Source organism: Psammomys obesus, unplaced genomic scaffold, assembly GCF_907164565.1.
Source record: "Psammomys obesus unplaced genomic scaffold, mPsaObe1.curated_primary_1811, whole genome shotgun sequence".
Taxonomy (NCBI): domain Eukaryota; kingdom Metazoa; phylum Chordata; class Mammalia; order Rodentia; family Muridae; genus Psammomys; species Psammomys obesus.
The window spans coordinates 11,600,878-11,613,983 of NW_026596069.1; the positions used below are offsets into that span (position 1 = coordinate 11,600,878).

At 44.3% G+C, this 13,106-nt stretch overlaps 1 protein-coding gene across 1 annotated transcript in view; it reads left to right on the forward strand.

Moving 5' to 3' along the window:
• Positions 1–10,525, forward strand: part of Slc39a6 (solute carrier family 39 member 6) — a 21,398-nt gene extending 10,873 nt beyond the window's left edge. The window contains exons 6-10 of the mRNA XM_055625481.1: positions 2,678–2,783; positions 5,252–5,629; positions 7,052–7,132; positions 8,455–8,645; positions 9,335–10,525. Coding sequence (XP_055481456.1) covers positions 2,678–2,783; positions 5,252–5,629; positions 7,052–7,132; positions 8,455–8,645; positions 9,335–9,487 — 909 coding nt within the window. The 3' untranslated portion in view covers positions 9,488–10,525. The remainder of the gene's footprint in view (positions 1–2,677; positions 2,784–5,251; positions 5,630–7,051; positions 7,133–8,454; positions 8,646–9,334) is intronic.
• The last annotated feature ends 2,581 nt before the right edge of the window (positions 10,526–13,106 follow it).

Sequence of the window (13,106 nt, forward strand, 5' to 3'; positions counted from 1 at the left end):
CCCCCCCCCCCCCCCCCCCCCGGGGAGGAGCAGTCTGTTAGGCCACAGAGGAGGACTTTGCAGCCAGCCCTGAAGATACCTGATAAAACAGGGTCAGATGAAAGGGGAGGAGGTCCTCCCCTATCAGTGGACTTGGAAAGGGGCAGGGAGGAGACCAGGGAGAGAGTGTGGGGTTGGGGAGGGAATGAGGGAGCGGGATACAGAGTTAACAAAATGTAACTAAAAAGAAAAATAAAATAAAAAAAAACAAAATACTAAAATTACAAACAGTTTTAAAAAATAAGCTAGAGGCTGACAAAAAAAAAAAAACCCACAAAATTTAAAAAAAAAAAAAAGAGCTGTGGCTTTCACTGGTTGGAAGGACATGTGATGTCTAACTGCACAGACTGAGCTTGAGCAGGAACCCTGGAATACAGACTCACTGACTGATGACACCTGCCACACAGATGCTCACAGGTACAGCTCTTAAAAAAAATAAACTCAACATTTTGTAACATGGGAACAGAATAGGTAATGTTTCTAAAACTTGGTGAAGACTATCTGGAGTGCTTCCATTGTTTCATGTTTCCTCCGCTCTATAATGTTTATCATCACCTACTACATGCCAGGCATAATGTGGACAAAGGCAATTGCACAGGATGTCCTGGATTTTTCAATGTGTATATTCTACTGCATGTCTTAAAATAGACAGCTGGCCTCCCTGTGGCAGTCCACAGCAGTATGAAGATCTCATTACTGTTGCACCTGAAGATACTGGCCCAACACATGGTTCACAGTTCACTCATGACCTACAGTTAGAGAATAAACTGCTATATTTTACATAATAACCTGTCTTTTAGAATCTCAAGTTACAGAGTGCCAGGTTAAAAGGCGGTTAGGTAAAATTTAGGTAAACTGAAACCAGCTGTTGAGTTTATTTTATTTAAGAGCATTCAGGTCTTAGTGTTTCTTCTTAATTCCTTTCTTCTCTCATAAGGATAAATAAAATAAAAAGTCTTCAATGTATCATCAGCCCTTACCATAAGGGGGCATTTTTCTTAAGGAGTCCAGGCTGTACCTGTGAGCATCTGTATGGCAGGTCATCATGAATTTCTTTTAGTTCCAGGAAGAAACTGGATTGTTGCTGTTTGTAGACCATCTCTCGCACTTAAACTACCTAGAATACTGCCTCTCCATTCAGCCCCACATTTTAGTTTAACTGCTGCATTTTTGTTGTTGTTTTGTTTTGTTCTGTTGTTTGTTTGTTTTTTTTAACTACTGCATTTTAAAGAATCGATCCTGAAACTTCCTCAGGTCCTGTTGTTATACCTCTGATAGTGCCCTGTGGTTTTCTTTTGTAAAATGTATCAGTGATTACAAGCAAAGAATTGTGTAATTCTCCTCTGTGTTAACACTTCAGTACTCTGTGTAACAGCTGCAGGGCAGTGGCAGTAGCAGCTAGGTGTGTCTTGCTTGTTTAAATGTAATGCAAGTATTATTTGTGATAAATCCTATAATTAAAAATATTACCTTCCACATAGTAGATGATGCACAAGCTCAGTTGTTCTATGAGACCTCTGCAGCATAAAGGTTGTTTAGACTCACATAGGGAGCCTAGCACTTGGAGTGGTTACAGAACTCAGTAATAGCCAGCCCCTGAGGTCCACCCCAATCCCAGGACCCAGAGATCTAGGCAGAGTGCCATGAGCCAAGCCCAGCCTTACTCTAGATGGAAACCCTATCTCGGAGAGAAAGAATATACAGACGGGCCAGCTTGGTGGTAGAGTGAATGCTGAGCACGCACGAAGACCTAGGTTCCATCCCCACTGCCACACAAAAATGCACAAGGACGGGTGTCTTTTAAAGCTGATAATATCAAGGCTAAATAATAAATACTCCAAAATAAAGAAAGCACAAGGGGTAGAGACACAGCTCGGTGGTTAGGAACACTTGTTGCTTTCACAGAGGACTGGAGTTTGGGTCTCAGAACCCATGTCAGGCACCTGTAACTTCTGGCTCCATTGCACTCACTTAGCCTTTCTGGGCACACATACACACAAATGAAAACTGAATCTTTTTTTATGATGTTAATGATGTTTTTTAAGGTACTTATCCCTAATCTTCATAACAAAAAGTATGGCAAATGTAGGTTTCAGTGTCCCAGAAGTGCCCCAGTAGTAACCATACCTGGAGGAAATGGCTGGAGCTGGCCCTGAGTGCCTAACAGGTAGTTTGTTGGGCTTAATTGCCCCAGGATCTAATTAAAGTCCACATTCTGCATCATCACTAGTCTTCATGTGGGCCAAGATGTGCATTTCTAACACTGACCACATGAGTCCGCACTACAGAAGCCAGTGAGAGGCCACACGGGAAAATTAACTGGTTAATTTGAGTCTTTGCCCTTTTGACAGCTGTTAATGGCCAAAAGTCCATAGTAGGTGCTAAACAAACGAGTAGAGGCCCTGTCCTTGGACGGCCCTAATTTAGCATAGGCTGCCTTTTTTTTTTTTTTTTTTTTTTTTTTAGGCTGCCTTGTCTGTGTCTCTGTGTACCTGTTTTTTGATTGGTTGTGGTGCTAGGGATTGGACCCAGGATCCTGCCTATGTTAGTGCTCTGCGCCACAGCACAGCCGTATTGAAAGCTGTCCACATAAGCAAATCAACTATTTCAAAATGTTGTTCTTCCTGACTATTTCCAGAATCAAAAGAAACCTGAAAATGATGAGGATGCGGAGATCAAGAAGCAGCTGTCCAAATATGAATCCCAGCTTTCCACAAATGAGGAGAAGGTGGACCCAGGTGAACGTAAGTCTTTCAAGACTGCATGGTGCTGGGACATAGGGCAGCTGGGGCCATTCGGAAGAGGTGGGGTCATGACCTCATTTGCTTATTTCCTGAGGTATCTCATGGTTTTTAAAAATGATGTCTAGAATGCTCAGATCAGGATCTGCAGTACCTGCTGGGAGGCACCTGAGAGGCCGGATTCAAGTGTCTGAGAAGTGGCTTACTCTTAACAGGCAGTTTTCTGCAGACTTGGGATCCACAGGGTGGCTGGTTTCCAGGAACCAAGCATGCTGTGCCATAGAGAGGTCACTATAAACTTACTGTGGAAATGAAGAGGGGGTGGGGGACACATGCAGCAGAGAGCCCAGGGGTGGCACAGGCGTGAGTGCTCATGTTGCTGGTTCTAGGAGGGCCGGTTCTCCTAAGGACATCCTGTTTATTTGCTGCTAAGTACAGGCTGAATTCATGTGAGCAGGTGTCGGCTGGCCAAAGAATGTGGGTCAGTGTGTCGAAGGCTTTCCTCCACGCCTCTCATTGAGTCATGAGGAACTGCCACAAGAAATCTCTGCTGGAGGGTTCATGTTTTATGAATTTTTCCCTGGGGTAATAGAAACAAATCCCTGCTTTCCCACCCACCCACCCAAGACAGGGCACCAATGACAAACCCAAGTGTGAGTCCACCAGAGCCTAACTTAGAGAAATCAGTGAGTTTATTTGGCTTATAGGAGCATGGGTGACCCCAAAGAGCCATACTACCCAAAAGTCTCTCCCAGTGTGGACAATGATTGCCCCCTAATTGCAGAGCTGGAGTCTCCCTTCCGTCAATTCTACCACCTCCAGAGCTCATAGGGCCATGTACAGTTAGGGCAGAGTAACACACAGCCAGCCAGACTCTCACATGAGAGTCCAACGCCTGCTGTGAGGGACCATCAGTTAGCAGCAGGCTCCCTCTGGAGAGTGTTGGCTTAAAGCCACAGTGTCCCCCCCGGCTAGGCCTCCAGGAATTGGGTGTGAACACAGTGACACATTGCCAGCACCCTCTCACTTCAAAAGGAAGTGAGAACTGAACTCCAGTGAGGTCATGTGAGACCATGGTGAGTGCTTCCTAGTATTTCAGCGGGTTCCTGGGAAGTCTTAATGAGTCATGAGTGTTGGGGAAGGGAAGTACCTTTGTTACACACAAATAAGCACATTCCTCTTCGCCGAGGAAGAGACTGCGTTGAAGTCGCTGTCACAACTCCCAGGGAAGCCACCTCGGTGGTGCAGATAATTTTGGAAGTAGGAATACTGGCTATAGAATTTGGATGTGCCAAGGTGAGATCCCCTCATCTCTTACTTTTTAGTTTATGACAGTTACAAGTCTGACTCACTGACATGAAGGAAGATGGAGAAGAGCACATCTGAAGTGGACTGAATTATGATAGAGGGTTTTGTTTGTTTGTTTGTTTTCATTTCTAATTTGTGGAAGTGCTATACATGCCCTGCTCCTAGGAATCATAACAGTTTTAGAGATGGGTAATTGGACAAAAAAGTTGGAGAAAATTACTAAATGGGCGAAAAACACTACCTTTTTACCATTTTGAAAACAGTCATATTCTAACCAATTTAAAATCAACATGTATTTACAATTCTGAAAATTTTCCTGTAACTAGAAAAAAAATGAGTCATTAATGGGCTGGAGAAGATGGCTTAGTGGTTGAGAGCACTGGCTGCTCTTCCAGAGGACCTGAGTTCAGTTCCCAGCACTCACATGGTAGCTCACAACCGTCTATAACGCCAGTTCCAGGGGATCTGGCGCCCTCACACAAACATACATACACCAATACACGTAAAATAAATGAATAAATACATCAGTTTTTAAATGAGTCATTAATCAACTAATTGGGAAAAAAAAGTGAAGGACTAAGAGGAAATAGGACCAGTGAGATGAATGGCTTAGTGGACAAAGGTGCTGGGTATCAGGCCTCCTTCATCTGCTTTCAGTCTGTGAGCCACTCGATGGGAGGGAAGACAACTCCAGACAGTTGACTTCTGACTGCTGCACACATGCCATGGCCATGGCCAACCCCCATACACACCAGAGTAAATGAATTAACGTAATTAAAAATTAAACTAAAAATAAGCTCCTTTGTGAGTTTATTTAAAGAAAATAAAATGAATTTTATTCTATGAATTTATTCTGTAGAATCTCACTAACACTGTGTTGCCTGGGCTAACCTTGAAGCTCTGAGCTCAAGTAACCCTCGCTCAGCCTCTTTAGGGTGGAATTCTTCACTTCCGTTCTTAAAATGCCATATATTTCACGTCTGAAAAGTTCGCTAGAGCCTGTTGGCATTCCTCATCGACAATGCAGTGCTGCTTAATTCTGCAGGTCTAAGGGTTGCTGGGCCCTGAGATGACCAGTCATCAGGGGGAACATCAGAACTGTGTTCAGGAACATCAGCAGAGCCTTTTCATTTGGTCTCCGTGTTCTCCATGTTTATCCCTAGGACCTGAAAGCTATCTGCGAGCAGACTCCCAAGAGCCCTCCCCCTTCGATTCTCAGCAGCCAGCGATGTTGGAAGAGGAAGAGGTCATGATAGCCCACGCACATCCACAAGATGTCTACAATGAATATGTGTCTAGGGGCTGTAAGAACAAGTGCCATTCACACTTCCATGACACACTGGGCCAGTCAGATGACCTCGTTCACCACCATCACGACTACCATCACATTCTGCACCACCACCACCACCAGAACCACCACCCCCACAGCCACAGCCAACGCTATTCTCGAGAGGAGCTGAAGGATGCTGGCGTTGCCACTTTGGCCTGGATGGTGATCATGGGCGACGGGCTGCACAATTTCAGTGATGGCCTTGCTATTGGTATGCTGCTACATAGCTGGTCCTTGCTGGCTGGCTTGGGAATTGCACATTAAATGCTCTGTCAGATTTAACCAAAAAAGAAATAGCTTGGTTTAGGTGAGAATGTTGACTTCCAAATTATCAGAATACTTCATCTACTTTGTGACAATGAAGTACTTAATAAATGTGGGCTACAAATCAATCTAGGATCTGTGCCTCACCTAATGCCTAATTGTACTTATCAATAGTTGTTCTTAGGGTGGGGCTAGAGCTCAGTGGTAGAGCACTTTCATAGTGTTTGAGCCCTTGCGTCTCTCTCTCTCTCTCACACACACACAAAGTTGCTCTTCATCCATGAGGTCTTCAGATCATGGTTTAAACATGAATGTGTGTGAGGCATCTTGTGTATGTTCACATTCCCCATGAGGTTGGATTTCTTCTGGGGTGCTGAGGGTATTCTCATGGACCTGGTGACCCTAGGGACTCATCTCTAGCCAAAGAAAGAGACAAAGTTAAATCCTTGAACCAAAACTGAGAGTTCTAGACCCAAAACATGAAAATACTAGGAATTAAGCAGCAGAGGCCAGTGGAGGGCAGGGAGGCAGTGCTGCATTTCAGCCAGGCCTTGGCCCGGTTGGGGTCGGAGGGAAGGAGGGTATGCCTAGGAAAGCCCCAGTGCACAGCTGGTAGATAACTGATAGCCGAAGAAATTAGCTTTATAAAAGGGAGGCTCTCTGTCTTGAATCTCCTTGTGGAAAGGTAAAAGGCTGCGTAGACACAAGTCTAATGATACTATGAAACCCTCTGAGGCCAGTAAAATACTTATGTACCTCTGACTGCTCAGAGGCTTTCCACTAATCTGGTTTGTATGCTCAGCTCAGGGTTTTATATGGTAGCAGTCTCTTTTCAGGTTTGTAGCTCATTGCTAGACAGTTGAACCTTTCCTTCCCTATCATGTATGCCTGTGCTTCCTGGAGAAATTAGGCCTAATGAGATGTGCTCTGAGATTTCTTATAAAGAAGATAAAGGTTGAGGCCAGTGAGACAGCTCAGGATATTAGAGCACTTAGCAAACCTGCGTACCTGAGTTCCATCCCTAGAATCCACATGAGGAAAGGGGGGTGTGTGTGTGTGTGTGTGTGTGTAATTTTTTTTTTTTAATATAGGGTCTCTGTACCTCTGGCTGACTCAGGTCCCTATGTAGACCAAGTAGGCCTAGAACTCCCAGTAATTCTCCTGCCTTTTCCTCCTGGGTATTGTGATTAAATGTGTGTGCCATCACACTCAGCTTGTTTTGTTTTCTAACTTGTAAGAAGATAGAGGTTGAGCTGGGAAGATTTGTGTTTATGCATACCCAAAATTTAATGCGATTGTTTTGCCATCATTTTTGTGTACTGACAAGATTTCAAACCTCCAGCCAATCCTTTCCTGACTATTTATACAGGTGCTGCTTTCACTGAGGGCCTGTCCAGTGGGCTAAGCACCTCTGTTGCTGTGTTCTGTCATGAACTACCTCATGAACTAGGTAAGCAAAGCGTGTGAGCTGCCTTTGTTTCAACCATGAACCGTGCTGCTGTCAGTGGCCAGCTAACGGACACTCTGGCAAGCTTCTTCATAACCAAGGCCTTCCAGCTAACGGACACTCTGGCAAGCTTCTTCATAACCAAGGCCTTCCCTCCCGTTGTCTACTTACTGAGTGAACTGCCCTTCTTTCACACTGGACACATTTGTTTCCAACCAGAAATGTGACCTACCAGTACACAACACCTGTGTGGGTTTGTCCAGCATTAGGGTAGTCATCCTTCTGGGCTGACACACTGGGGAATGCATATATGGGAGGCTCTAGCTGTGTGGTAGTAGCTTCTTGGTAGAGCACTTGCCTATAATTCATAACAGCCTAGATTTAGTCTCCAGTACCATCTACAGAACAGGGTGTGGATCACCGATTCAGGTGGCAAGAGCACTTGCTATGTAGCCTGAGGCCTGAGCTCTGCCCCCAGCCCTCAGGTGTGTTCCTGGAATCCCCATGCTTTGGAGGATGGAGACAGGAGGACCACTGGAGCTTGCTTACTGCTAGCTCAGGGTTCAGTAAGAGACTGCCTCTGAGGAATAAAGTGGAACACACACACACACACACACACACACACACACACAATGTCTCAGCTGAAGGAAAGGAGTTGGTGACTTACACTTGCAGTTTTGTTACAATTTGAAACCTTCCTCTATTGTTTGGATCCCAGCTGCTGTGGTACATGTTCATCGTGTATCCAGCCATTCAGAAGGCCTCTAGTCTACCTGGTGCAGGCTTATGGAAAGCTTGCGTTTCCCTTTTGTTCCCCATTCTCGGTCCTTCCTGCCCTGTGAAGCATTTAACTGTTTCCATCTTGGTGGCCAGGTAGCTTATAGGTGTTGCTTTTATCAAGTCCTGATCATTTCATGTGCATCCCTCACCATCCCTCCCCTCTGCTGCCAGCTTGTTTATTGTTATTGTTTGTTTTAGTGTTTTTGAGATCAGGTCTCATATAGACCAGGCTAGCCTTAAGCTCACTGTGTAGCTCAGGATAACTGAACTCCAGCTGCTCCTGCCTGCATCTCCAGTGTCAACCCTCTTAGAGACAGTACAAGAATGTAACAGTAGACTTGTGCTCTCACTCACCATCACTGACACAGAAGAAACCTTCAGACAGTGTTGGATAAAATAAGTGTTTAGGGGACTCCGCTTACTAATGCTGCTGGATATTTCCTTCCTGTTTATTCCGCTGGAGAAAAAGCAAAGTTGTTTTTTAATCTGAGAAATCTCTTTGATATCTTCAATGACTTTGCCCTGGCTTTTATTTTCTGTTAAAGGTGACTTTGCTGTTTTGCTAAAGGCTGGTATGAACGTCAAGCAGGCTGTGCTCTATAACGCCCTGTCAGCCATGCTGGCCTATCTTGGAATGGCAACAGGGATATTCATCGGGCATTATGCAGAAAATGTTTCCATGTGGATATTTGCACTCACTGCCGGCTTGTTCATGTATGTCGCTCTGGTGGACATGGTAAGTTACCAACAGAGGAAGCGTTTGATAAATTCACTGCGGGGTATGGAGAGATGGCTCAGCTGTTCAGGGCGCCTTTTCCAGAGGCCCAACACCTATACCCTATGACTCAACCACGTGTAACTCCATTTCCAGGGATCTGACCTCTGCCAGCAGTGAAAAAACACAAACCCTCCTCTTACTCAGGTTTACCAGGAAACACGTGAAAACTCCTCCCTTTGTTTTACCTTTTTAGTAGTGTCAGACCCTAAATTGTTTTTAAACTCATAGTAAGCCCAGCTAGGCCACATGTTGTCCACAGGCTATGCTTAAAATGCCTATTTTCAAAATACAATTCTCCCCACCAACCCCACCTAACACTCCTAAGCAGTCTTCTTGCCTAACTTGTACTCTGTATGGTGTGAGAGCCCCTCTCTGCATCAGAAATGGCCCTTTAGACCTGAAGCAGGAAACCAGCAGCACTGTTCACTGAACAGTGGGTGAATGTTCATCTGCTCAGAACCCCATGGTAGTCCTTGCCCTGGTCAGTGCTGGGACCTGCTCAGTGCCTGGCCAGAGTCAGTGTACACGTAGTCAGTCGAGCTCTAGGGAACCTGCCACCCTTTATCGAGCCTCAAGCTGCACCGACCTTCAGCTTGTCTCGAGTTGCTCTGTACGCTGAAAGCTAAATGCCGCGTTTGCTCCCTCAGGTGCCTGAGATGCTGCACAATGATGCCAGCGATCACGGATGCAGCCGTTGGGGGTATTTCTTCCTGCAGAATGCTGGGATCCTTCTGGGTTTTGGAATTATGTTACTCATTTCCATATTTGAACATAAAATTGTGTTTCGTTTAAATATGTAATTAGGTTCTAAACCCTAGAGCAGCTTAAAGAGGTATTGCTGTTTGTAGTTTGAGTAGATGCTAGAAATACGTTCAAATGCTGTGATACACAGCATTTAAAACAAGTGGGTTTTGTGATTTTTGTATCGAATTTGCCATTTGTTACACTTATAAAGTCAGTTATGTTTGGTAACAAAGGTACGATTTAATATTTAAGTTATTCTTTTTTGGAAATGTAAATTCTATGTGTGATCCGCCAATATACCAGTTTACTGTATTGTTTTGGCATGCCATGTTCTGTATATTTTAGAGAATGTGTCTTTAATGCTCTTCTGTACAACTTCAGCAGTAGTTCCCTGCTGGCGTGAGGCCCCTGAGACCTGCTCGTGGTGAGGAAGAATGGGCACAGATGCCAACAGTTTGGCCTGAACGTAGCCAAGAAATAGGAGCAAAGAAGAATTGGAGGACTGGGTAGGAGTACATGGCTTAGAGAAATCACAGCATTGGTTGTAATGTCGAGAGGGGAAATTCTTGGTGTGTTTTAAAAGGGCATACTTAGTGCGGAGTACATTTGTGAACATCTGTCAGATTGTTAATGTTCCTGTAGAAACAGTGAGCACTTTCAGTACACTTAATTTGGTTGTACATTTGTTTGTATAACAAGAAGTCTAAATATAATTAGTCCAAACAAGGTGTCACTCAAATGAGAAACTAAGGTTTTAAATTTGTGTTTGGAGATAGGCAGATGAGCAACTAGTGTGTTACCGGAAGACTTGGTTTTTTCACCAAGCTATGTTTGTTACACTCAGAGTTACATGTTTGGGCTTCTGGTTGTCTAGGTTCCCAAACGGCGAGTATTAAAACCTTAGCATGAAGACGGTAAGACACATTCTGAATATATTTTCACTTCTTGGCTTCAGAAAGCACTTAGCTCTCCTTCAGTGCTTTAAAATGTCATTGTGAACAACTGTCCTTTCATGTATGACACTGTGGGTACATTAGGGCTGTCTGTGGCACTATCTAGATGTTTTTAAAAAAAAAATAAAAGTATCAACTCAGTGTCAAGCATGTTTTATTTCTTCTTTCCATCTTACCATCTTACTGTTTAAGCATGCAGTTTAGGAGTGCTGACTGGTCACACTGTCTTCAGAACTTGTTTGTCTTGCAAGATGAAAACTAACCCCATTAAAAACTGTGTTCCTGGCATAGTGGCACATGCCATTAAGCTCAGCATTTGGGAGGCAGAGGCAGATGGATCTTAGTAAATACAAGGCTAGTCAGGACTACATAGTAGGACATTGTATCAAAACAAAACTGTTCCCATGTCCTCTGACCCGCCCTGATAACCATTCTACTTCGTTTCTATAATGTTGATTCTATCTGAGGACTAGTAGATGGATTTGTGGGTGGGAGCCCCTACCGGACAACAGGAGGAAGTGTGTTCACAGCTCCCACTACCCATAGAAAAAAAAAGGTGAGGCATGGCAGTGCACTCATGTGTAACCCCAGACGTAGAAGGGCCAGAGACAGCACGATTTCTGGGAGACACAAATCCAGTAAGAGACTCTTGTCTCAAGGAAGTCACACAGAATGTGTTAGAACACAACACCCGATGCTCTGGCCTCCACATGCACATGGGCATGCATATTCACATACACGTGGGCAGACACACCAAAAGTTAAAATGTCTGGTAGTTGTTGTTTGAGTGGGAACTGTTCGCCATACACTCACCTTTGAACACATGGCCCCCAGCTAGTGCTGCCTTCTGGGAAGACTGAACCTGTGGAAAGTCCCGAAGGAAGTGGGGCTCTGCTTCCTGAATGCAGTGTGTCCACCCGGGTTCCCGTTTCTGTCGCCATACCGTCCCTGCCTCCTACAATCCCCCCCCCCAGGTCCCTAAAATAGACTCCCTCTGGAAGGAAGCCAGAATAGCCCCCCCATTAAGTTGCTTTTTTCAGGGTATTTTATCACAACAGAAAAGTAAGATATTTTTATGTAATAATCTAGATTATGATCTACCAGCCAATTCACTTACCTTATTACTTAATTGTATAGCCTTAGTTGGTTTCTGAACTCTGCATTTCAAAGGACGTCTTAAATACTCGTGATGCATAACTTGACTCCAGCCTTCTCTAACTTCAGAGGGGAAGGTGTATGGGTGCCTCTGTGCATGTGGTTATGCATACACCATGTGTGTGCATATATGTGGGGCCAGGGACGCCACCTTGGGCAGCTTCCAAAATCACTCTATTTTTTGAGACAGTTTCTTTAACTGAACCTGGCGCTCTTGGATTCAGCAAGGCCAGCTGGCCGCTGAAATCCAGGGCTCTGCCTCTGTGCCCTGCTAGCCCTGGGACCACAGGTGAGCATCACCCCATCTGGCTTCTTACATGGTTGCTGGAGATCCCAACTCATCCTCAAGCTTGTGGGACATGCGCTTTACCTACTGAGCCATCCCCCAACCCCAGCTGTCCCTAACTTTGAAACAAACAAAAAGAACAGTGCCTAAAGATGTAGGAGTGTTCAAAGTATTGTTAGCTACATTCTAAATAGAATTAGAAACAAGTGAGTAACATCCCACCTCCTACTATTGGCAGACTGAAACCATCACTTCTTTCCCCTAATGCAAGGGGTTATGTGTAACAGAATTGCTTTTTTGAGAGCCTGCCAGAAAAGCATCTTCCTTGGCTACATGACTTCTCTGCTTCAGAGAGCCACAGACCTGCTCTGCTGTTCCTGCTACAGCTGTGCAAGCTGAAGTTGTTCTTGTACCAACTGGAATTGTTCCTCTGGTTTGGGAAACACAAAGGCTTGTCCCTTGTCTATTCTGAGACTCTGAATGTGAGAGCCTGGAGTGTGTCCCATGAAACAACAGGACCTCTTTGCAGTTCCCATTCCAGTGTGAGCATGTTAGTGTGTGTGGAATACTGGAGCAATTAGTTTCTGTGGTTCTGTGTAAAACAAAAAGGAAAACCTAAGAACTGCAGGATAGACCAAAGTCCATGCTCAGTTGACTAACAGTCTACCGGTGGCTAGACCACTGAAGGAAATGACTCTCCCCTCATGATTTCCTCTTCCGTACTGGTTTAACTGATTCCAAAGACTTAATATGTTGTATTTTCATTCTTTGTTCGGTTTAAAGTTTATAGGAAAGGGGAATACAATACTTGCATAAAGCCAGCAAGTTAGATGGATGGAACAAGTTCATTAAAAAGCAATTACTAGGGCTGGAGAGATGGCTTAGAGGATAAGAGCACTGGCTGTTCTTCCTGAGATCCTGAGTTCAATTCCCAGCTACCATATGGTGGCTCACAAATATCTATAATGAGATTTGGTGCCCTCTTATGGCCTGCTGACACACGTGCAGGCAGAATACTGTATTAATAGAGAAATTTTAAAAATGTTGGGTTAAAAAAGAATAATTACTAAAACTTACCAGTGAGCAATGTCAACAATGCTGTCTGCAAACTATTGCCTCTTGCCCTTTTGACTTATATATAGTGTGATTATCAGAGAAATAAGATTAATAGTTAATACCTCTAAAAATGAATTTCAGGCTGAGATGATTTTATTGGTAAACGCCATCTAACACGTAAATATAGTAATACCAACAGCATATGACTCCCGTTAAGAATGGGAA